The 20720-nt window shown below is 47.5% G+C and overlaps 1 protein-coding gene across 1 annotated transcript in view; it reads right to left on the bottom strand.

Moving 5' to 3' along the window:
* The window catches only part of FLNB (filamin B, beta), a 47070-nt gene that overhangs the window by 9394 nt on the left and 16956 nt on the right, over positions 1-20720 (bottom strand). Inside the window, exons 18-38 of the mRNA XM_010137449.1 lie at positions 19124-19241; positions 18187-18449; positions 16989-17586; positions 16586-16759; positions 16049-16211; positions 15479-15639; positions 14203-14370; positions 13506-13595; positions 12568-12691; positions 12148-12304; positions 10284-10473; positions 8254-8501; positions 6464-6538; positions 5643-5745; positions 4605-4745; positions 2954-3082; positions 2315-2488; positions 2019-2177; positions 1447-1650; positions 729-881; positions 295-417 (exon numbers count right to left, since the gene is read on the bottom strand). Of these exons, the coding sequence (XP_010135751.1) occupies positions 295-417; positions 729-881; positions 1447-1650; positions 2019-2177; positions 2315-2488; positions 2954-3082; positions 4605-4745; positions 5643-5745; positions 6464-6538; positions 8254-8501; positions 10284-10473; positions 12148-12304; positions 12568-12691; positions 13506-13595; positions 14203-14370; positions 15479-15639; positions 16049-16211; positions 16586-16759; positions 16989-17586; positions 18187-18449; positions 19124-19241 (3715 nt within the window). The remainder of the gene's footprint in view (positions 1-294; positions 418-728; positions 882-1446; positions 1651-2018; positions 2178-2314; positions 2489-2953; positions 3083-4604; positions 4746-5642; positions 5746-6463; positions 6539-8253; positions 8502-10283; positions 10474-12147; positions 12305-12567; positions 12692-13505; positions 13596-14202; positions 14371-15478; positions 15640-16048; positions 16212-16585; positions 16760-16988; positions 17587-18186; positions 18450-19123; positions 19242-20720) is intronic.

Consider the following 20720-nt stretch of genomic DNA (forward strand, 5'->3'; position numbering starts at 1 on the left):
CAGCCAGCTAAGGCTGGCCTGCACGATTCACATCTGCCAGGCAGCAGTACAAACAACTTCACAGCCAACACGGTGATCTTAAAGCCCTGGAGACAAGGCCTTCCTGATACTTCTCCATCTGCTGGTCATGCTTACAGCTATTTTTAACCAAAAAAGTATTTTAACCAGTATTTCTTCCCTTAACTTTAACATGAGGATGTCCTAACAATGCTGACGTTCCTACTTCCACTGCTTCAGGTACCCCCACTCCACACAAGTGGAAGTTATGGTGATGGGCATAAGGACAGTGCTCACCTGGGATTTTTAGGTTCAGATCACATATGCTTCCTACTGTTGCAACAGAGGGAGCCCGTCTTGTCCGTGTGATGCTCTCCTTCACTCTTCCTTCACCACTTATCTTCACAGTAAATGGGCTGCCTGTAAGTAATACAGCAAGACATTCCTCCTCTGCCCGTTACGGGGAGGAGTGAAAGCTTCCTCTGACTTGAAGAGAATCACAGGGGAAGTTCTAGAGCCAACTAACAGTGAGGTCAAATGAAATACACCCATGTAACCAGGACAGTTTTGGATGCTTGCTGCTTGTGGAGGTTACTGGTAGGACCCCCCTGAATCTTTGGGACTTAAGGTCTGAGCCAGACCACACAGCACACCCACAGTTCCAGTGCACTAGCCAGCCAGGTAGGACTTCTGTTGTACTAATCAAAAAGTGGCCCCGCTCGTCCGCTTACCTGGAATATGTTCATCTGCAAATTTAGTGGACACAATGTACACACCAGGTACAGTTGGAAAATAGGACACTTTGCAAGTTCCATCTTCTAGGTCTTCAGTCTGGATGTCTACCTTGCTAGGTCCTTCAACCGCCAGCGAGATCCCACCATAACCTACAATACAGCTAAGTTAGCCTCAGGTTTCCACAGTGTCATTATTAATTTGACATAAAACAGACCAAACGCATAGCGGTGCCTAGTCAGTAGGTTTGTATCATACGGGGCACACGGGAGCTGCATGATGCCTTAATGATCCTCACCAGTCAGATATTCAAGGCGCAGCACGCATCCAGCTCTAAAATGCTCTGACTATACCCCGTTGACTCCATTACTGTTGGAAAGCTAGTTTCAGGGGCTGTGCCCAAGGCTCCACGTTAAACCAACAGGGAACTATCCTCCTCATTTCCCTTTTGCTGTACACAACAACACTAAAACCAGCACCACAAAATGAAAGAAGACCTTCATCGGTGCCTGAGTGACAGTGCCTGTCAGCTGCAATGGAAGACAGCAGCCACAACACCACGGAGCATTTTGAAGTTAATAGCGTCGTCCGTAGTTAATAACTGGCAACGGTGACCGTGCACCTGCTGCTTTGCAGCTTGTGACCTTGTGGTCTCACACTGATGGAGACAATGCTCTCAGAGGATACGTGTCTCAGTCCCCCTGCAACAGTACGAACCTGCTTCTCTTGTGTCTACAATGAAGTCGCACATTTCAAAGGTTTGTCCTTCTACCAAGCCACGTCCAAAAACTCTTGCTCGCCTGGCATCTCCTATCTCTGACTGGACCACCATGATTGTCACAGGGCTGTTTGGTACATGGCTCCCATTTTTCTTGATGCTAACCAGATGTTCTCCTACTTCCCGTGGAATGAATGAGATGCCTACAAAGCAGAGAAATATGACAAACTTAAACACTTTTTATACATGTTATTCTTGATCTCAAGAATACAACACCAGGAGATTAAATACTCTGTACATTTTGAAGCACTGCTCTGAAACGGGCCACAAAGCCTCTCACGTACGCTGACAAAAAGCACTTCAATCACAACCTGGCAGGTCACGTGCAAGCCCACACAAGAGGTCATTCTTTATACTCTGTCTTCGGCCAATTGTACCAAACAATATCAACCACTTGGTTTGGCAACACTCTTCTGGGAAGCAGCAGAGAAACGAGTCGTTTTACATAGCAAAGCAAACTGGAGTAGAGGCTCCTGTCCTGCAATCTGCGATGGAGACTGCCGGAGCTTACCAATGTGGTTATTGGGTAGCCTCTTCAGAAGACAAGGCTCATCACGACCTGACGGGGCTTTAATGCTGGCTGTTAGGAGACTGAGGTCGGTCTCAGTGATGTCCAACAAGAAGTCAGCAGCAGAACCAAGCTTAACCTGAGACCGTCTTCTGTTATCATCTGGGTATATAAAAAGAAGCGAGTCAGAAAATATTACAAGGTTAAATGCAGAACACCTCAGAGGACTGTGTTCCTGCCCCAGACCATCCGAGGTTAATTTCCATTGTGAGGTGCTTCTAGAAGTCTAAACTTCATACCTGTGATCTTGGCTGTGAACGGACTGCCTGGGATGTGTTTGTCGTTGTACTTGACCAGGATGCTGTAGTTGCCAGGCAGAGTAGGCAGGTACGTGACTGTGCAGGTCCCGTCTTTGTTATCAATGCAGCTGATCTCTGCTTTTGAAGGTCCTTCAATAGCTAAGTCCAGCCCACCTAGGAAACAAGGAGAACAGTGCTTCTGTAAACCTTTGTGCACACCATGCCCAAAGACTCGATCCGAAGAGAAATACCCAGTACTTAGTACTGAGAATGCAGCTTAGATGCCTGTTTTCAAAGGCCAGCAGGAAAAAGAGCTCAGGCCAACCCGCGAAGACCACAACTTCACTCACCGGTTAGATTTACCTATCAGTGATTCATCACCCACTACAGATCTAACCTGTTTTCGTTTTATTTTTAATTAAACAAATCATTTGCACCCTGTACCACAGGCTACATCTACTGCTCTTGGGAAAAGGCAAAACAGTTTTTACTGCGAATTACAGCCTGGTATTTGCACAAGTCACTTGCATCACGCCAGAGATTCACAGTTGGACAGAGGAGTGCAAGCTAACGCCAACGCAACTACCCTTCCAAGAACGTCCTCATTTTGAGTAGGATAAGTTGAAAGAACAGACTTACCCTCTCCTGCATCTTCCGTGACAATGGTGAAAGTTGCTGGTTTATTTGCAACCCCATAAATGAGGCCAGGCCCATAAGCAGACACACTGCCGCTGTTGGGATAATTCACATAGAACTGCAGAGGGCTCTCTAAAGGAGAAAAAACCAAACACACAAAACACACACTTAAGGATGAGTAGCCTAGACTAGAGGAAAAACAACAGACAGAGCTGTTAGGATTTTCTCTTATGCTTACTGATACTCACGTTCTTCAATGCCATTCTCACTACCTGATATTTGAAGAACCTTCATGTGACTAATGTACCCCAAAAAATCAGTAAACCTCCCCTTTCATCTTCCAAAGGTATTTCTTGGCAATTCGTACCACATTCAGTCACGAGAAAGTAAGCGTTATTCAAATTACTACAGATAAGCTTCAATGATGTTGTAAAGGGTCTTATTCATTGCAAGTGTATTTTTAGCACATTCAATCAGAACATGACTCAGATGCAGGTTTTCAGTTCAGGCACTGAGCCTGATTTTCAGTAGTTCAGAATTAGGAACTAGCACAGCACATTGACTCCACGACCCTGGACCAGCAAATTTGAAGGGTATCCAGAAACATTTGCCAGTCTCAGATTAGTTAAGCTGGTGCACAAGAACAAGAAGCACAGTCACCAACAACCAGTAATGGTTTAAAAAAAAAAAAAGGCTCAAGTCCAAAGGTAGCTGAGATTGCAGCATGTTTGATTCATGACAGCCTTCGAGAAGTAAACGTTATGGAACATCATTCTTCTGTCCAGGTGCTGGGTCTGATGCATCTAACAGCTTGGCACTTCCAGAGGTGCTGCACCCATACAAAGTGCTGAAGATGCACCATGCATCACATCACCAAGCTCCCTGCTTCAGCCAAAGTCATCCTGTGTTTCTGTACACCAACAGAACCAGCAGCCCAGCGGGGCAGTGCTGAAAGTATTTTGTCTCACGTCTACACGTCCTCCTACAGCTCTGCGCCTTTCTGCCCCAGCCCCAGGCAGCCAGCGTGCTCAGAGAGCCGCGGGGCAGCCCAGCCGGAGGCAGAGCTTCAGTGAGGGAGCTGGTGAAGGAAGGACAGAGAAGAAGAGAAAGGGAATGCAAGGCAGTGGCTTGTTTGTTAAGAAGTAGCCAGGAAGAAAGACAGATTACAGCACAGTGTGCATGTGTGCTTTATTTTATTGCACTGAGATGGAAAGAGTAACCATAGCGTTTTAGCCACTTAGTCCTCCCTGCAGATGGGAGATTTTATGCCAATGTAGTTTTAAGGATAAGCATATACTCTAACCACTAGTTTTGTTGAGCACCACGGCAGTAAATTTCAACCTAAAAAACCCAGTAGTTTGAAAATTGTATGTTTCTCCTTCACAATAAAACGCCACAAAAGCTAGTTTCCAAAACCAAAATCCATTTTGAGCCTGGCTGGCACTATTAAACCACAATGGAAGCTCCATGTGCCAGCATTTACTCTTTTGCTTTAGTTTCTGGACTGCTTGCAGATGAACTGCTGCCTAACAGCGAGATGTCCTGGGCAGTTCTTGATGTACATGTGCAACTAAACTACAGAACCTTAACTGGGAGCAGAGGCAGCAGCAGGACACTGCACTCAGATTAATGCCGCCTGCTTTGTCAGACTTACCTGGGATGTGCTTTCCCATGTATTTTATGTGCATTTCATGCAGCCCGACCTCTGTAGGAGCATATCTCACTGTTACTGTGCCGTCTTTGTTATCCACAATATCAGGCGTATCCGTCTTTCCAGAGGGCATGTGTACTTCACCTACAAAAAGCCACCGTGGGAGTTACATAAAGAGAAGCTGCCTGGTCCCCTTCTCCCACCCACAAAGAATTGTCTAGCCATTGTAAACCAGCTTTTCAAATTGTTAAATTCTTTACCCACAGGCACAAATAGGAGACTAATGGGAACACTAACCAGACATGTTTTTCACTTAAGCTACATGAATACAACACAGCAGTAGACATCTGGCAAACAGTCCTGTGACCTTACAAACTCTACAGGCAGGGCTGTTTGCTTCAGCCCCTGACATTTCCACAGCAAACCCCAGGAAAGGCACTGATCTACCTCATCACAAGATGCTTCCTCTCCTGCGGTGCTTTTGAAAAGGAAAGATTGATCAACCCTTCAATAGGGACAGATCAGGGCTTGGGGTAGGACTGTTGAGTGAAAGGGAAGGAAAGGACACAGCCCACGTGTGGAGGAGCTTAGTGCAACTGGGGTGTTACTGGGGTGATGCTCTCAGCTCCCAGACCTGTGGAAGAGGGGTTGCCTGCTTTGGAGAAGATGTGTGACAGGAATGCAGGATTAGACTGTCATGCAGCATCTGCACAAAATAAGTGGAGCTTATCAAGGATGCACGTAGCTGCTCCAGAGGGGAAAAAACAGCAATTGGTCCTACAGTGCACTAGCTCACAGACTAGCACTGAGGACAACAGCAGCACTGAGAATCCCCTCATTTAACTCAAACCATCAGCAGGGTGTATGCTGCTCACCCTCAGCGGGTGCCACTTGATGTGAAATTAAACATCTAAGTTGCTAGCAGGATACAATCCTCCCCCACACGCTGTGCTCTAGACCACCCAGACTGTTAGCTGCAAATGGATAAACACGCTAACAAAAGCCAAAACCTCCTCAGGAGGCCACGCGTACGCCAAGTACCTGTTATTTCTCCTTTCCTTACAGCAAAAGGGATAACCATATCAAAGGGCCTGAACCCCATGCCGTTCATGTCTCCAACTGGGACATAAGCCTCTTCCGTGACCTAAAGGAAGCAAAAGGATGGGACACTTCAGAAAGGATGGTAGACCCCAACGAGCACTGAGAAACTCCACTGTGAGCACAAGCAGAAGAGAGCGGGTGATGATTATCGCAGCCAGCCACAGGACTGGGCTCAGCCAGAGCGCTGTCCGGCCAAGCTCTCCTTTGTAACACCACCACACCGCAGAGCAGAGGGAATCAAACATGGTGCGGATGGAAGACATGCTGGAAAAAAAGAGATAAAAATGGAACACAAAAGGATGGAAGACAATGTAGCGCACATAACACCCAGAGTGGCTCCATCTGAAAGGATTTAGTTGCTTAAGGCCTGGAAGAGAAAGTGATTTTTTGAATGGGGCAGAGTGATTGCAACACAAAATGGACAAAAGAAACAAGTTTCACAATGTGACTCTCGACTCAAGACACTGTGCTGTTTTACTGGGAGAAAGCGATGCACTCAGTTTGCTTTGGCCAACAGCAGACATTGCAGAAGTAGAAGCTGGAGGTGTAGTGATCCTCTCCGTGTTTAAAGGAGTTTATTTGGAGACTCCCTTCAAGCACCACAGAAAAAAAACCAAGGTCTGGATCCCAAGAACAATTGATCAAACAGAAAGAATGAACACAATGACTAGAGCGATTCAAGCAGTCCCAAGAAGCAGGCTGTCATCTGAAATGGAACACAGATGGGGGAAAAATAGCTGAAAAATGTAAAAATTGTGTACCCAAGGGCGGAATCCGGGCGGGGAGGCGCCCACTGGCTCCTGCGACCGGACAGCAGCATCATTTGCATCTACAGCCTGGGCAGGGGTAAAGGCAGGTTAGGTGTTATTCTGGCACAGAAGCATTCTTATCTTCCCCAGTACAGAACGCACGGTTTCCTCAACACCTTCCTCCCCCCGCGCAGCCCTCCCAGTCCTCTTGCCATCACAAGGACCTGCACCCAGCCAGGGAGCGGGGAAGCTGTCCACATCCACAGCACTGGGGAAGCCACCAGCAGCACAGCAAGAGGACAAAGCCAGGACATGCTGTTGTGGGAACCTGGGAGAGAAGCTGGAATGCAGTACCTAAACACTGGTGGAACCGAATTTCGGGGCTGGTTTTTTTATGGGGCTGGTGGAGAGAGGGACGTGAAAGGTTTAAGCCTAAGATACAAGTCCCCAGGTACTGCGCAGCAGCGTGTGAGCTGGGACGCAGGACAGCCTGCTGCTGTGGGAAGTCTGCTCCCAGCTCCTGCACTTGGGTGAATGACCCAGCCCACATCCAGTCATAGCTGCAAAGCTATTCTTCTGATTCATAGCCGGGACAGCGTCGTCAAGACGCCAAATGTGTTTTCCCCCAGTGCAGCCTCCCTTCCCACCAGGCATGCCAGGAAGATGACTTGCAAATTCCCATCTCCCCCACTTAACCCAACAAGAGCAGCTGAAGTTCTCACCCACACACACAGCTCGGCCAGGCTCAGCCACGCCAGCTCCTCCTGCCCCTTTACACCATTGCAAATCACTAACAAAATAACCCACTAAAACTTACGCGTGGAAAGACTCCACTAAGAAAACCCAAGCACAACAGAAGTACTGATGTCTCACTGTTCTGTCCCCAGCTGGGACACCCCGGTCAAACACACAGTGTACTGTCCAGCTAGGAAGCGGGAATTTTGGCTGGCTGAGCAGGCTCCCTGATTAAGCAGCATTTCCTGCTATGAGCTTTGAGTGGTGACCAAGCGAGTAGTTTCTCATGGACATCTTTGAAGACACGGATAGTGATCTTCAGGAGAGCAGGCAGGAAGAGCTGGTGTGCCCAGCCCCAAGGACTCACCTGCCGCCCCAGCCAGACTCAGCATCAGGTACAGCCATGTGCTCCCAGCGACCGAGGCCGTCTCACAGCTGAGGTTACAAGACCAAGGCTTGTTTTGCCAACACCGATTGCTGCTCTTCACGTGAAGAGCTTCTGAGAGCCCTGAAAGGCACCTAGTCCGCTCCTCAGAGGGGCTGGGGTTTTGTTTGCTTTTTAAACCTAACCACGCTGAAGTACTGCATGATGGAAGGAACATAATTAGAAGGCGAGGGATTTGGCTGTAACAGTTTAACTAGCACTTGCAAATAATTAAATGTGAGCTAACAGCCTGCTTCCCTGGGATCTGTCAGCAGACCATTCCTTATTTGGGGTCAGAGACAGGCAAGTCAGAGCACTGTATCTGACAACGGCTGAAGTAATTAGTCATAGAAGACCATTACGACTGCCCTTACATCATTTAGAAAAGAGAACTACATGGTCAGGAAATGAAAAATTAATCTGTTCAGGAAAGCCAAGTCTTCATCCTCTGATGGCTTCTACCCCTCTTCACTTAACTTATCGCCTGCCCAAAATAAACTCCGCAGATAACAAGGATTCATTAGCTCCTGCTAGACTAATAAATGCCTAAACAAACATTTACATACAGAGTTAACCTATCGCTAAATAAAACATGGTGGCAGGAATCCGAGTGGGAGGTGTTTTTGGAGCAGAGCTGGCTTACCATGACGGTGAAAGGACTGTTGGGAATGTCCACCCCACCAAAGCGGACATAAATCACATAGGTTCCTGGTTTGGCAGCGGTGTAGAAGATATCATAAGTCCCGTCCTCATTTTCAACAACATCTGCTTCAGCTTCCGTCCCATCTGGCGTCAGAACAGTGCACGTCACTTTTCCCTTCCCTGCTGATTTGGCGTCTACCACGAAACCGACCTCCTCACCAGTCTTCACAGTGGGTGCAATTCCAGGACCTACGAGGCAGTTTTCGTTACAGAAAGCATTCGTTCAGAGGACAGCCTTCCCAGGCAGGCCGCCGGCGAGGCGCCTGGGAAGCACAGCACCAAAACGCTGGTCCTGGGCACCCACAGACGTGGTTTTGGGAGCAGTTGTGCAACAAGAGACATTTGTAGTGTTGGTCAGCACAGCGGCACACAAGAGCTGGCCACCAGCTTGCCTTGTCTGCAATCAAAGAGGCTGGATAGGAGCAGAGGGGGAAAAGCCAAGTTTGAAGAAAGCAATGCCTTAACCCATACTCCTATCAGAGCCAAAGGCACCGCCTGCTGCCCCGCCAGTGACCCAGCTGTCACTGCCCTGACAAACATCCCTGTGCCCTACACATGGCACAGGGAAGCAGGGAAGTTTCCTCCTGCACTACCCACAAATGATTTTCTACTGTTCTGCCACACAGCCCAGAAAAACAAGAAAGAATGCCCACATTGTAGCAATCAGACCCAGCCCGAAGAACGCTGTGTTTAATGAGAACTATTAAATCTTGTTTGCAGTACGTACTTAATACTCCTGCTTTTGACTGACACTTGTTACCAGGTAAATGGCTCATTTTCAAGTGGCAATGAACCTGCCTTTTTAATACCTTGACAGTATTCCAGCATCTACTTCTACAGCGATTGTATTTCAGCTTTACAGCAGAGAGGCAGAGGCACCTCTTGGAAAAGGGAAATTTAAGCTGGCACCTGAGAATAATCTCCAGAGTTATTTTGAAGAGTTAGCAACCTACTTGGAAGAGCATCAGATTCAGCCATTAAGGCCTTTTTTAAACAAATTTTGAAGCAAAGGTGTTACCTGCTGCTCTGTGTTTTCCATTGTGCCAGGAATATATTTCTGCTTAAGCAGGCTTGAAAGCAGCCAGCTGCCAGATGGGCACCAGGTGCAGTCTGACTGCACAAGACAGGTCAGCACAGTGTCCAGACCTTCTCACAGGTCTACACGCACAGATTAAGTTTCCCTGTTCAATCTGGTCTTCTCTGATTGATTTATTTTAAAACCAGGGGATTTAACATTCAGTGGCATTCTGGTAACCAGTTCCTGTCACTTCTGCTCTCTGCTAGTCTTGGTGTGAGGTGGCAGCGTGCCGCAGCGGCCACCCCAAAGCCATGCGATGACCACCCATCCTGAGAACAGGTAAGGGTCAAGGCTGTAAGCGTGCTCCTACAGCAACACACCTGGAGTCCCACCACTACACCAAGGCACTGATTTTTGAGGGTACTCTGCTTCCACTCAGTTCTTCCAAAGGTGTGCTGAGACCCTGGCCAACAGTGAGACAGAAAAGCAGAGAAACCTCCACTGATAACAGCCGGAACAGTCTTTGCTAATGCAGAAGCACATGGCTAGCTATTTACATCCTCAGAATTAATTCTCTTCTGGGTTGGAATGAAAAAGTTCTTGCAACACTCACAGTGCAAGAAGCGTGATGCAGTGAACATGCACAGACGTGCTACTTTTAAAATCAACCTCACTGCAGTTCTCAGCAGGATTTATCTAAGCCAAAAGAAGCATCAGACTTCAGTTGCATCTGACTGTTTATAACAACCAAAGCAGTTAAAGATTTTGCTAGAGACTGCCAGAGATCCCTGCTCTGCTGCAGTGTGGACGCTTCTTTACCTTCAGGAAAACCCCTCTTGTAAGAGCAGCCAGATTATACAAGTCTCTCGAATTTTCCACACCCTTACATTAACTGCACCACAACCAGAAGGCAGCTTTACATCAAGTACAAACAACAGCAAGGAGCCGCTCACCTGTGGCCAAACACTTGCTGGCATCCCCAGCTGGAGATGCCCGGATCCGATAGGGAGAGGACGGGATATCATCGCCACCATACTTCACACCAATTGTATAGCGGCCCGTTTTGTCAGGGACATAGGTGACCGTGTAAGTGCCATCCTTGTTGTCTTGAATGTCCACTCTCTTGGGTTTGCCCTCTTGGTCCTGAGGAAGGAGAAACAGAAGATTTAGGCACAATGAAGTTAGTTACGAAGTCCTTTAGCAGGGCAGTGAACCTGTTCACAACCATATTTAGACAGTCTCGAATGGATACAGATCTGCAGCTTCCTGAGGCTTAAATATGTTTCACTCAAGGACTAGTACCAGGACCAGACTATTAGGAGCAAAAAGGTATCGGACCACCACAAAACAACCAACGCTAACTACCCTTTGTTTGATACAAGAATATTTATAAGATGCATCAAGCCATTTTAATGAACTTTATATTAATTATCAGATGTTTTAGGCTTCATTGTCATATCGCTACTGGAAAGGAAGAACACTTCTCAGCTCCCTGAGATACAGAACTGGAGCCAGACTGTGCAGCTCTGTCCTGAAAAAGCACTGGATAGCTTTGGCCAGCTGCTCCCTGAAAGGTTTGAAGAAGGATTACTGGTGCCTGCCGTCAACCCTCCTGGGTGAGGTATCCAGCTCCTGACACACTGCAAGGTCTACAGTTAGAAGCAAGTCTCTGTAGTCCCTTCAACTACCCCTTCTGCCTCGAATATGAGAGAATTAAAGAGACCCATGAACAATACAGAAGTGAGCTTCAGCATCAAGCTTTCATATTGACAACCAAGATCAGTACTATGAGTAATGTTTCCAGATCTACGCCCAGTCTCAGCTTTCAGCAGAACTTGTCAGCTGCGAAGCGTGAAGCATTTTAGAAAGTCTTCCAGGCCTGCTTACAGGGGACAGCATGTTGACCTCATTCCACATTTTATGACTTGACACCGCCTGGGGTACAGTATAAACTGCACAGGACTTGAGACTTTAGGCAGAGCACAGAAGAGCTTACTTCCTTCAGAAATCTTGTGAAACATTTGACATTCAACAGCTCAGACCAAGAGGCAAACAAACGCTGTGCGGAAGATCACCTATGCACTCCCACCACACGGGACTTGTGCAATTCGATCTTCAAAGCAATGTCCAGACTGGAAGCTCTGATGAGCCTTTTGGATCCTTTGAGAGCACACTTACATGCCAGAATAAAGGCAACTGCTCTGCTGCACCTGAGCAGACAGCAGGACAGCAAGGGAGCAAGAATGCAGAAGGGCAAGTACAACCAAGCTGTGCTATGAGCTCGACGTGCCAGAGCTGAGAACGTGCTTTATGGCCCACTAACCAAGACCTTTGTGCTGAGGCCACGGACTCCAGGCATTAGAGATTTCAGGAAAAGCAGTAACAAAGCTAGATAAAAACATTCCTGTAGTATCTCCTTAAGCAGCTTCTGGCAACATCGAGGGAGGCTTCTTTGCTAATTTATCATTACGTAATGCTCAGTGTGGATGTTATCTCACGGCCTTGCTGAACTACACTGCTAGAAGGCTATCTCCATTTAAAATCCCAGCATTTTCATCATCTCACAAGAAAGCGTCTCATTCTTGGCATTTGCTGAGTGTAAGGTTATCCAGGAGCCAAATGGGTGATGGTTTTGAGAGAAGTTTCGTAAAAGCAGCCTCAAGAGCTCCACAAACACAGAATGCAACACTTTCCTGTACCAGGTCTTAAGGTCCAGCCCAGTTTCCAGGACACCAGGCATATCCAGTGGATGCTTCCAGTAAGAGCCACTCATGCCCACCTAGAACAACATCCCTCCTTGGTTTTGCAGTTACTTACAGTGATCTGTACAGCCAGAAGTCCCTGCCCAGCATCCTTAGCATCCACAGCGAACTCCACAGGCAGGCTGGCTGGTATGCCGTAGGAACTAAGACCTGGTCCGCTTGCGGTCACTTTACTGGCATCATACGTAGGAAGCACCTTCACCTTGAAGGGACTTAAAGGGAAAGCCGTTATTGCCCCCTCCTCCTCAGGCAGCGGCTGATAGCTACTGCAGCACGGGCTGAGGTGCACACACCTCCCCTACGGCATCTCTACTGCAGCTTCCAGCAGGCTCAAACCACTGCTGAAACCTGACGGTGCGCAAAAAGGCTAAGCAGAAGGGATCACAGCTAGCCCTTAATCAGCGCTCGTGTGCTGGAAGAGCACAACGAGGTCATTAAATCTTCGGTTCATCTAGGTTTAGCATCATCACCTTACCTGCGAGGAATCTCTTCATCAGCATATTTGACAGAGATCATATAGGGTCCCTCCTGCGTAGGGGTGTACACTACTGTGTGGGTGCCATCTCCATTGTCTACTACGTTAACAGGCTCCACAACTCCTGAAAAAGCAACAGACGATTTTCTCAGCTGCATTCTTAAAACTTTGTTCCTCACCAGCCACTTGCTGCGCAAAGCTCCAAGATGTGCTGCTCATTTGCAGTTTGCAACAAGCTAAATTTCAGGGTTTTTTTTTTTTTTTGAAGGCAGGCAATAGCATCCATCAGGAATCATTTTTGATCATTTGGTATTCAAGAGCCATTGACTTGAGAGGTTTGTTATCCATTGCTCTCCGGACTCCCATCTTCCCACTGTAAACAAAAGCTAGCATGAAAATACCAGAAAAAAATCCACTTTTCCATACAGTCCAGGTCAAGAATAACTGCTCAAAATACACTGAAGATCTTTTGAGAAAGAAATGAGTAATGGTTATAACAGCCTGCACTGTCATTTAGAAGATGATGTACAGCTACTGGGGTTCGCTGCACAGAACCAAGCCCCAAAGGCCGCTGGCGTGTGGCATTCACCCCCCGAGTCTTTCTGAAGCAGGTGTTGGAAAGGCAGGCTCACTGCCTCGGCAGGAGAGCCCTGCAAGCTGCCAAAGCCCTAAGAAGGCGGGATCGATTATTTCAATTTGCATGAAGCAGATTATGTGACACATTCGTGCAGATGAACGCAGAAAGCAGTTTACAATTACAAGTTGGCTTTAAAACACAGGAAGGATTACCGGTGAAGCAAGCACAAAAGAAACATATAGTTGCCATGCAAAGCCTAAAAGCAACACTGCTGGTTCCCACTCCCTCCTCCAGATGATTCTTGCTGTTGCAAATTGGATTTCTGAGAGTCAAAATTGCCAGTATCAGTGAGAGTTCAAACCTGTCTCAGTGTCACCCTTCGGATCACCTTTAAAGAAATCCGAAATCGCTTTCAACGGGGAGCGCCATCTCTGGGAATCCGTCTCATCCACTAAAATTAAAGAAGGGTTACCTGAGGGGCACCTGCGCCAGCGCGACCTGACACTCAAGTGGGGAGGCAGTTCTTGCCTCCCAGTGAGGTGAGACTTGCAGCCAAAAGGTACCTGCTGCCAAGACACCGTGTCACGGCGACACAGCTTCCTAGCGTAATGCAAATATCATCAATGCTATCACTTGAGGGCCTTGCTGCAATCTGGGGACAAGTGGGGGGTTCCACTGTGTTCCAGAGACTCCTGTAACTCAGTGACGTGGGTTTCCCAGTCACCATTCACATCTGACACTTTGGATTTACTTTTTGATGTCTAAATCAAAGCCACAATTGTTCACCAGTGATGGTTATTCACACCACTTCTCCTAGGTCTAAAGATTAGGATAAATCCAAAGATGCTGCCCAAAGCAGCTCTGCCTAAGACAGGGTTCTCCTCCTCTTACAGCATGACGCACGAGTCAGCTGCCTAAGTGCACATGCCAGATGAACAGGAACAGCGGAAACGCTCATTCAAGCGGTTATCGTCACCTTTGTCGGCAGGGCCGGGACCACATTGCCCACCCAAATGCAGAGATAGGGGCACAGCTGGATAGGGTACTCTGGTTCTTACCTCTGGGTCCTGCCACCACCACCTCGAGGGGAGCTACTCCTGCCTTGCTGGTGTCTACCGTGAAGGACTGGGGGATTTTGGCTCGAACAGCTGTTCCCAGACCTGGTCCTGCTATCTTCACCTTGCTGGGATCCACAACATCCTTCACCGGAACCTTGAAAGGACTGCCTGAAAATTAACGCAGCAAGCGTTCAACACCAGGGTTAACAGTTGCAAGAAACCAAAGGTCGTCTTTTCCCTATTTTTCCTTGGGCTTTTTTGTTACTACCCCTCAACCTCAGGGAGGAATGACAAGCCCACGGACTCCACACTACTCCTCTACTTCTGCAAAAGCTAGAAGTGTAATGATGGTGCTTCTGCATTTTCACTGTCTACTCAACAGTTCAGTTGTGATCCATCTGCTCCTCTCACCTCAGAAAACTCATGAATGATACCAGAAGCACAAGCGAAACATCATGCAGGCACTTGTTTTTTTCGTATTTTACGAAGTTCAGTACATTAACAAGTAAAATGGGGTCAATAGGAAAGAATCAGCTCACGGTGTTTAGGAAAGAGTATCTAGACATATGCTGTTGACAGCACCTAAGAACTCAAACACTGCAGCAAAATACATCGGTCATTTAGGAGCAAGACACCCTTCTTTTAATCAGGATCTGCTGGATGCCAGAGGTACCTGGAACGTTCCTTAAACTTACTTCACTTCAGCTTAACACCCAGTGCAAACGCATACAGAGGTAAACATCTGGTTTAGGGAACGGTTACTGTGCTTTCTGCAGTGACCAAAACTTGCAGTGTTTAATGTAAAACTCAGGACAAGCTCACCCATTAGACCATCCTATTGCAGAACAGAGTCTTGAAGGCAGCCGCATAACAAAGGGGTTATGTTCCCTCAGGTATTACATACCGTTTGTGCCTAACACCGGTTACTTGTCAAGGCTAGCATCCCCTGCCCTGTCCCACCCATCTGTACCCACTCTTTTCTTCCCCCGTGGGCACTACAGCCTCGAGGCTCCTCCACATCCCCATAGAGGCAGTTTCAGAAACAAGAAGAGATCACAGCCCTTCCTCAAAACCACTGCACCACAGCATAAAACACTCCTCACTTCCCTGATGGGTGTGAAGGACAAACGCCACCACCATTTCTGCCTGAATTCTCATGAACAGCAGGAAACGAGAACCTCAGCAGTCCCCCAGCATGAGTGAGGTGCAGCCAAGGCACCAAGCCCTCAGTTCAAGGTCTTCCCTCTTCTGAAACACACTGAGCAAGAGCTCTTACCAGGAACATGCTCTCCCCCGTACGTGATGTTAACATCGTAGTCTCCTGGAACATAAGGAACATACTCGGCACTGCAGCTCCCATCCTTGTTGTCTTTACAGCTAATTTTAGACTCTGAAGGTCCTTCAACGGTTATTCCAAGGCCACCAATCCCAGCCCCTCTGCAAGACAGAAATGCACATTGTTAGAGTTATCTGCTTCTAACAGCAGCGTTGTAGCCTTCGCATGCTCTGGCTGCATTTTCACCCTTAGCAGAAATTCAGGAACCTGACCACAGATGTCCAGGCTTCAGCATACTCTGGCATGCAAAGCCATTCACCCACATTTTCCTACAATCTTATCCTCAGCCACTATCTCCCCCAATCTCTGCAGCGTGCTCAGTACACAATGAGGTTGTACACACAGTAATCAGAAGGACGCAGCTTGGTCTCTTCGTATTTTTGATAAACATTTTATAAATATTTCATAATTTCGTAAGTATTTGTACCGGGTTTAGCATTCTGCATTGCACAGCCCACTACACATCTCCCTCCCTCAGATACTCTTTAAAGATCAAGTAGGCCCAGTTACCTGGTGACAACTGAAAAGGCATTTGGCTGATTTGTGAAAGCTTCTTTGAGCCCAGGTCCTTGTGCCTTCACACGAGATGGATGGCAGCCCTCTGTCACGTTCACTCTGAAGGGACTGTTTGGCACAGGTACACCATCGTACGTTACACTGACTGTGTGTGGGCCTGTTAGGAGGAAAACATGTCCCAAATTCCTTAGCTATCCTCATCACTTAACATCACTTCTACAAGATGCTACAAACTTAAATGTCAGCATACGGCAAGAGCTTCCTCCCGCATTTCACAAGACTTTGCTGTTGTTTCTTAAGCAATCTACATGCAGTTCTTCTGAAGCCAAGTTACTGTAAAAGTCAGTTCAAGTTAAAACAGAGCTACTTCCTGCAGAATTAACTCCTCCGTTGGCCAAAATCTTGCTAAGACGCCAACAAGTTACTTGCAGACCTCAGCAGTTTACCTAAAGTGTCAGAAGAGCTGCTTTCTCTTGGTTTTCCCCCTCAAGTTAAAAAAAAAAAACCCAAACCAAAAAACCCAGAGGTTACCCTTTTCAAACGGCGTGTACTCTACTGAATACGTTCCATCTGCATTGTCTTGGATGAGACAGTCTGTGGGGGAGCCGGACGGACACGTGATCTGCGTCCTGATGTGGTCACCACCAGCCTTCGTTAGAGGTCGAGCATCCACAGTGAACTCGGTTGTAGCTTCTCGGAAGACATCTGCAGGGTGTATTTCGAAGAGTGACTTTAAGAACCACGCGTACTTCTGACGACAAAACATTCTGTGAACCATCACGATAAACAACTTATTTGGGAACATAACAAAACAGCCCCTTGGAGGGTCACCACGGAAACACACGAGGCTACTACAACTTCTGATGCTCAGATACTCTGTGCGGGATACAGGACCACGAGTCGTACAAACTCTGATAACAACAGTTACTCTCACCTTTCCCTTCTACTCCTGGCCCGAACACTTTAACTCTGCTTGTGTCCACAGCTGGCTCCACTTTGACCCGGGCTGGGAATTTCGGCACTTGCTCTCCTCCATATCTCATCTTGATCGTGTACATGCCAGCCGAGAGCGGCACATATGTTACAACGTAAGTCCCATCTTTGTTATCATCGATCTGGACCTCGGCTTTGGAACCAGCATCCGACACCATGTCCACCCGCAGGTCGCCAGGACCTGCTTCTGTGCAGTCAACATTCAGCAGCCCTGCCTCACCCACTTTACCACGTTCCAGACCCGGGCCTGTGGCAAGGACTTTGGAGACATCAAATGGCATTTCTATGTCTGCCTTAAACGGCGAACCAGGAATGTGAACTTCTTCAAAGAGGATGTTTACAAAATACTCTCCAGGCTTTGTAGGCAGGTAGGAGACAGAGCAAGTTCCATCACCATTGTCTGAACATTCAATTTTAGCCTCACATGGGCCTTCTACCGTCAAACCCAGACCTCCAGTTCCTGCCCCTTTGGTATCTATCGTGAATTGGGCTGGTTTTCCAACGAGGCCCCCTTGAAGACCTGGACCATGAGCTTTTACCTAGAAGAGAACATGCAGTTGAGCTAAACCCATTTTTTCATGTTATTGCCAGCACAGATTACTTAGTCGAGACTTGTTTGTACATGGGACCCAATTAACAAGCTCCTAAAATTTCACAGAAAGCAACATCTCCTTTGCCACTCCTCCCGGTTTCACTGTAAAGTTGGTACCTCTCCTCTAAAGAGGCTCCTAGGCAAGTATAGCCATACTCTCACCACAGCTGTTTTTATATACCCATGGGATATAACAGGCAGAAATAAAATTTATGATGGCTGTACACACATTTTGATTTAAACCCATTTCCTTACAGAAGCATCTCAACACAGTCAAGATGCTCACGAGGCAAATTTCTATTAAAATTAGTAGCAATACTTGTATTTGTTACACTACGCAGGATGCTTAATTAGTTCCACTTTTTTCAATGGGGTGTTTAAGGAACGGTTTCCTGTAACACCATATTTGGGCCTGCAAAAGGAGTGACTCTGTGCTCTCAGTAAGGATATTCCTGGGTCTGGTTTGGCCAAAACCAAGCCAAGCCTCACGCAATAGCCCACACATCAGTTTTCAGGTACCAGTTACAGCCCTAAACCATTCACTTACCTTGGAGGGGTCTGGAGGTAGGGTGGCCTCCACGGTATAGGGGCTCCCTGGGATTGGGTTGCCGTCATAACTCACATCCACCACGTACAGTCCTTCTTCCCTTGGGATGTATTTTGCAGTGCTGCACTCCTTACCCAGAACCGGTTCCACCAGACAGGGCACAGCTTTCCTCATGGGACTGGAAATATTCACATCCAGTTTTCCTTGCCCACCAGCTCCTTTGGTATCAATTAGAAATTCCTGATCCTTCCCTACTTCCACTCCTGAAAAAGGCAAAACCCATGTTACTATGTGAAGTTCTACATCAGACAGTCCTTCAAGAAATCCCTCAGGTACGTACCACCAAGAGAGCAAGCACTAGCAGAGCCCTGCTCAGTCTGCATCCCTCTGCACGCAAAAAGATCCGCCAGACAAACTAGTGCTTTGGTTAGTTGGAGCTGCAAAACTACAGCGCTAAACAAGCCTGTAAGACGTGGCCTGACAGTTTCGGAGGCTCATTGAAGGAAACCAGCAATATTTTACAGCCCTAAGTTCTTCTGCTTTTAGAAAACAGACTGTATGAATGACATTCTGCACGGCAGCAGTTACATTTCAACAGCCACTGAGCTCCAAGGAAACCAGGTCTCTTCAGCAGGTGCCCAGCCTGGTGAGTCCAGCTCTGTTCACCAAAAGGGACTAAACCCCAAAACACGCTTTGTCCACATTGCTGCGTAATCTTTGCCAAGGAAGATGAAATCTAAATTGAAATTCAGTCCTCAAGAGGACCAGCTAGGTCAGAGCGGTCGGGCTGTGATGTTGGAGCTGGCTGATCCCCAACTGCAGCAGTTAAGGAGATTGTTTTGCCCACTTCTGTTTCGGCAGGACATGTTGACTATCACCCAGATTCGAGAGACGCTCCAGAGGTAAGCTATGGGGCTTCCAGCCCAGAGGTACTCACTGTTTTCGAGTCCGTTGAGTTTAACTTTGCTCAGGTCTAGCGGAGCAGCAACGCCCACAGTAAAAGGGCTTTTAGGGATAGGATCACCACCGTAAGTTACCAAAACCTTCATTGGACCCTAGGTGGAGAATTTACAAGTTAGCTCAGTTCCTCGCTTCACAGAGACACACTAATGTCCGAGTAGTATGAACCACTTCACCTAATCCATTTTAGCTGACCACTGCCAAACTTACTGCTTTATGGACTCCGGAGCTCTCAGCCCACTGCAGTCCTTCAAAGCATTACATGGTTTTCATTTAATGCCAGAAGAGAGAGAAACGCAGTTCTTTCCAACATTTAGTTCGACTATATTCAAGCTGCCTGGCAAAACCTCCTGCTCAGGCTGGCTCCCACTCTCCCAGCACTCAGACCCAACAGCTGAATGAATGTCCCAGTGCTACAGCCCAGCTATCCCCTTCCACCCCACGGGGAGACCAGGCCAAAGGCAAGCCTGCAAAGAGACTGTACTATTACAGCATCTGAAATACCAGGGTTTTAAGCTCTACGAGTCAGAAAGATTAATGCTTTTGTGTATTTTGGCTGCAGTATCACACAGCCACGGCAAGCTCCAGCCCACAATGTGTGCTCCTTTTATTCTCTTCTACCGCAGTCCATATTTTAGCTATATTCACTGTTTGCTTACTTTTCGTCCTTGGCTGGTTGAGCTCCCAAGTGAAATACTCATGGATGTTTCACGCGAGCTAGTGAATAGCTTCCATGATTATTCTTGGTTGTTTTTAGAAAACATACACACGGGTAGCTGTAGCAACACCGCGAGATAGATAAGGCTGAGTAAACAGCATTAAACCAAGGCTCCTCCGCTGCTGACGCAGCCTCTCAGGAATTTAACTACCTAGTCTGTTCTCCCCCCGCTCTGAAGAGTCCAGAGTCTCATTCCTAAGCTACTGCTTATGAACCCAAGACAGGGTCCAGGAATGACCTATGTGCTCACAGCCTGGAGGGACAACAAGGCTATTCTAATTACTGTGCAGACTATTTTCATCTCCTCTCTTTAACCACTGCCTTCCTGGCACTGCTACCTGTGAGCATATCCTCTAAGGCCACAGCTCCTCTGTGATTCCTCTAGGTGGGAGACCCAAGTGGGAAACCTGGTTTGGGCATCCTGGCTTGCTTCACCACTGCTTTTCCCATAAAACACAGCAGGCCGGTACTGCTCCTACACATGCATGTGGAGTTCAGACAGCTTTGCTCCCTTCTGCATACCACCCCTGATGGAACAGGCAAAAGCTTCTCCAAACAGGCATGCCAGCCACATTCTGAGGTCATGCAACCACTTTATCCAAAAACAAACGCTGGCTCTGTGGTGTTTCCAAGAAGGCTAATCCAGCATTGCCAGATAAACAGTGCTGCAGTCCTCCATATCAGCTCTCTTTCATACAGCTACATTCAAGGAAGCTGGTGCAGATGACCAAGTAGCTCCTGTTTGTTCAGCAGAACAAGAGCAGCAGAATGCTTTCAGCTCAGCACTACAGCACCGCTATCTTCAGAAATACGTGAAACTTGTGCATTCCAGCATTTAATGGCTCTTTAATGAACA

This window comes from Buceros rhinoceros, unplaced genomic scaffold (assembly GCF_000710305.1).
Source record: "Buceros rhinoceros silvestris isolate BGI_N320 unplaced genomic scaffold, ASM71030v1 scaffold2196, whole genome shotgun sequence".
Lineage (NCBI taxonomy): Eukaryota > Metazoa > Chordata > Aves > Bucerotiformes > Bucerotidae > Buceros > Buceros rhinoceros.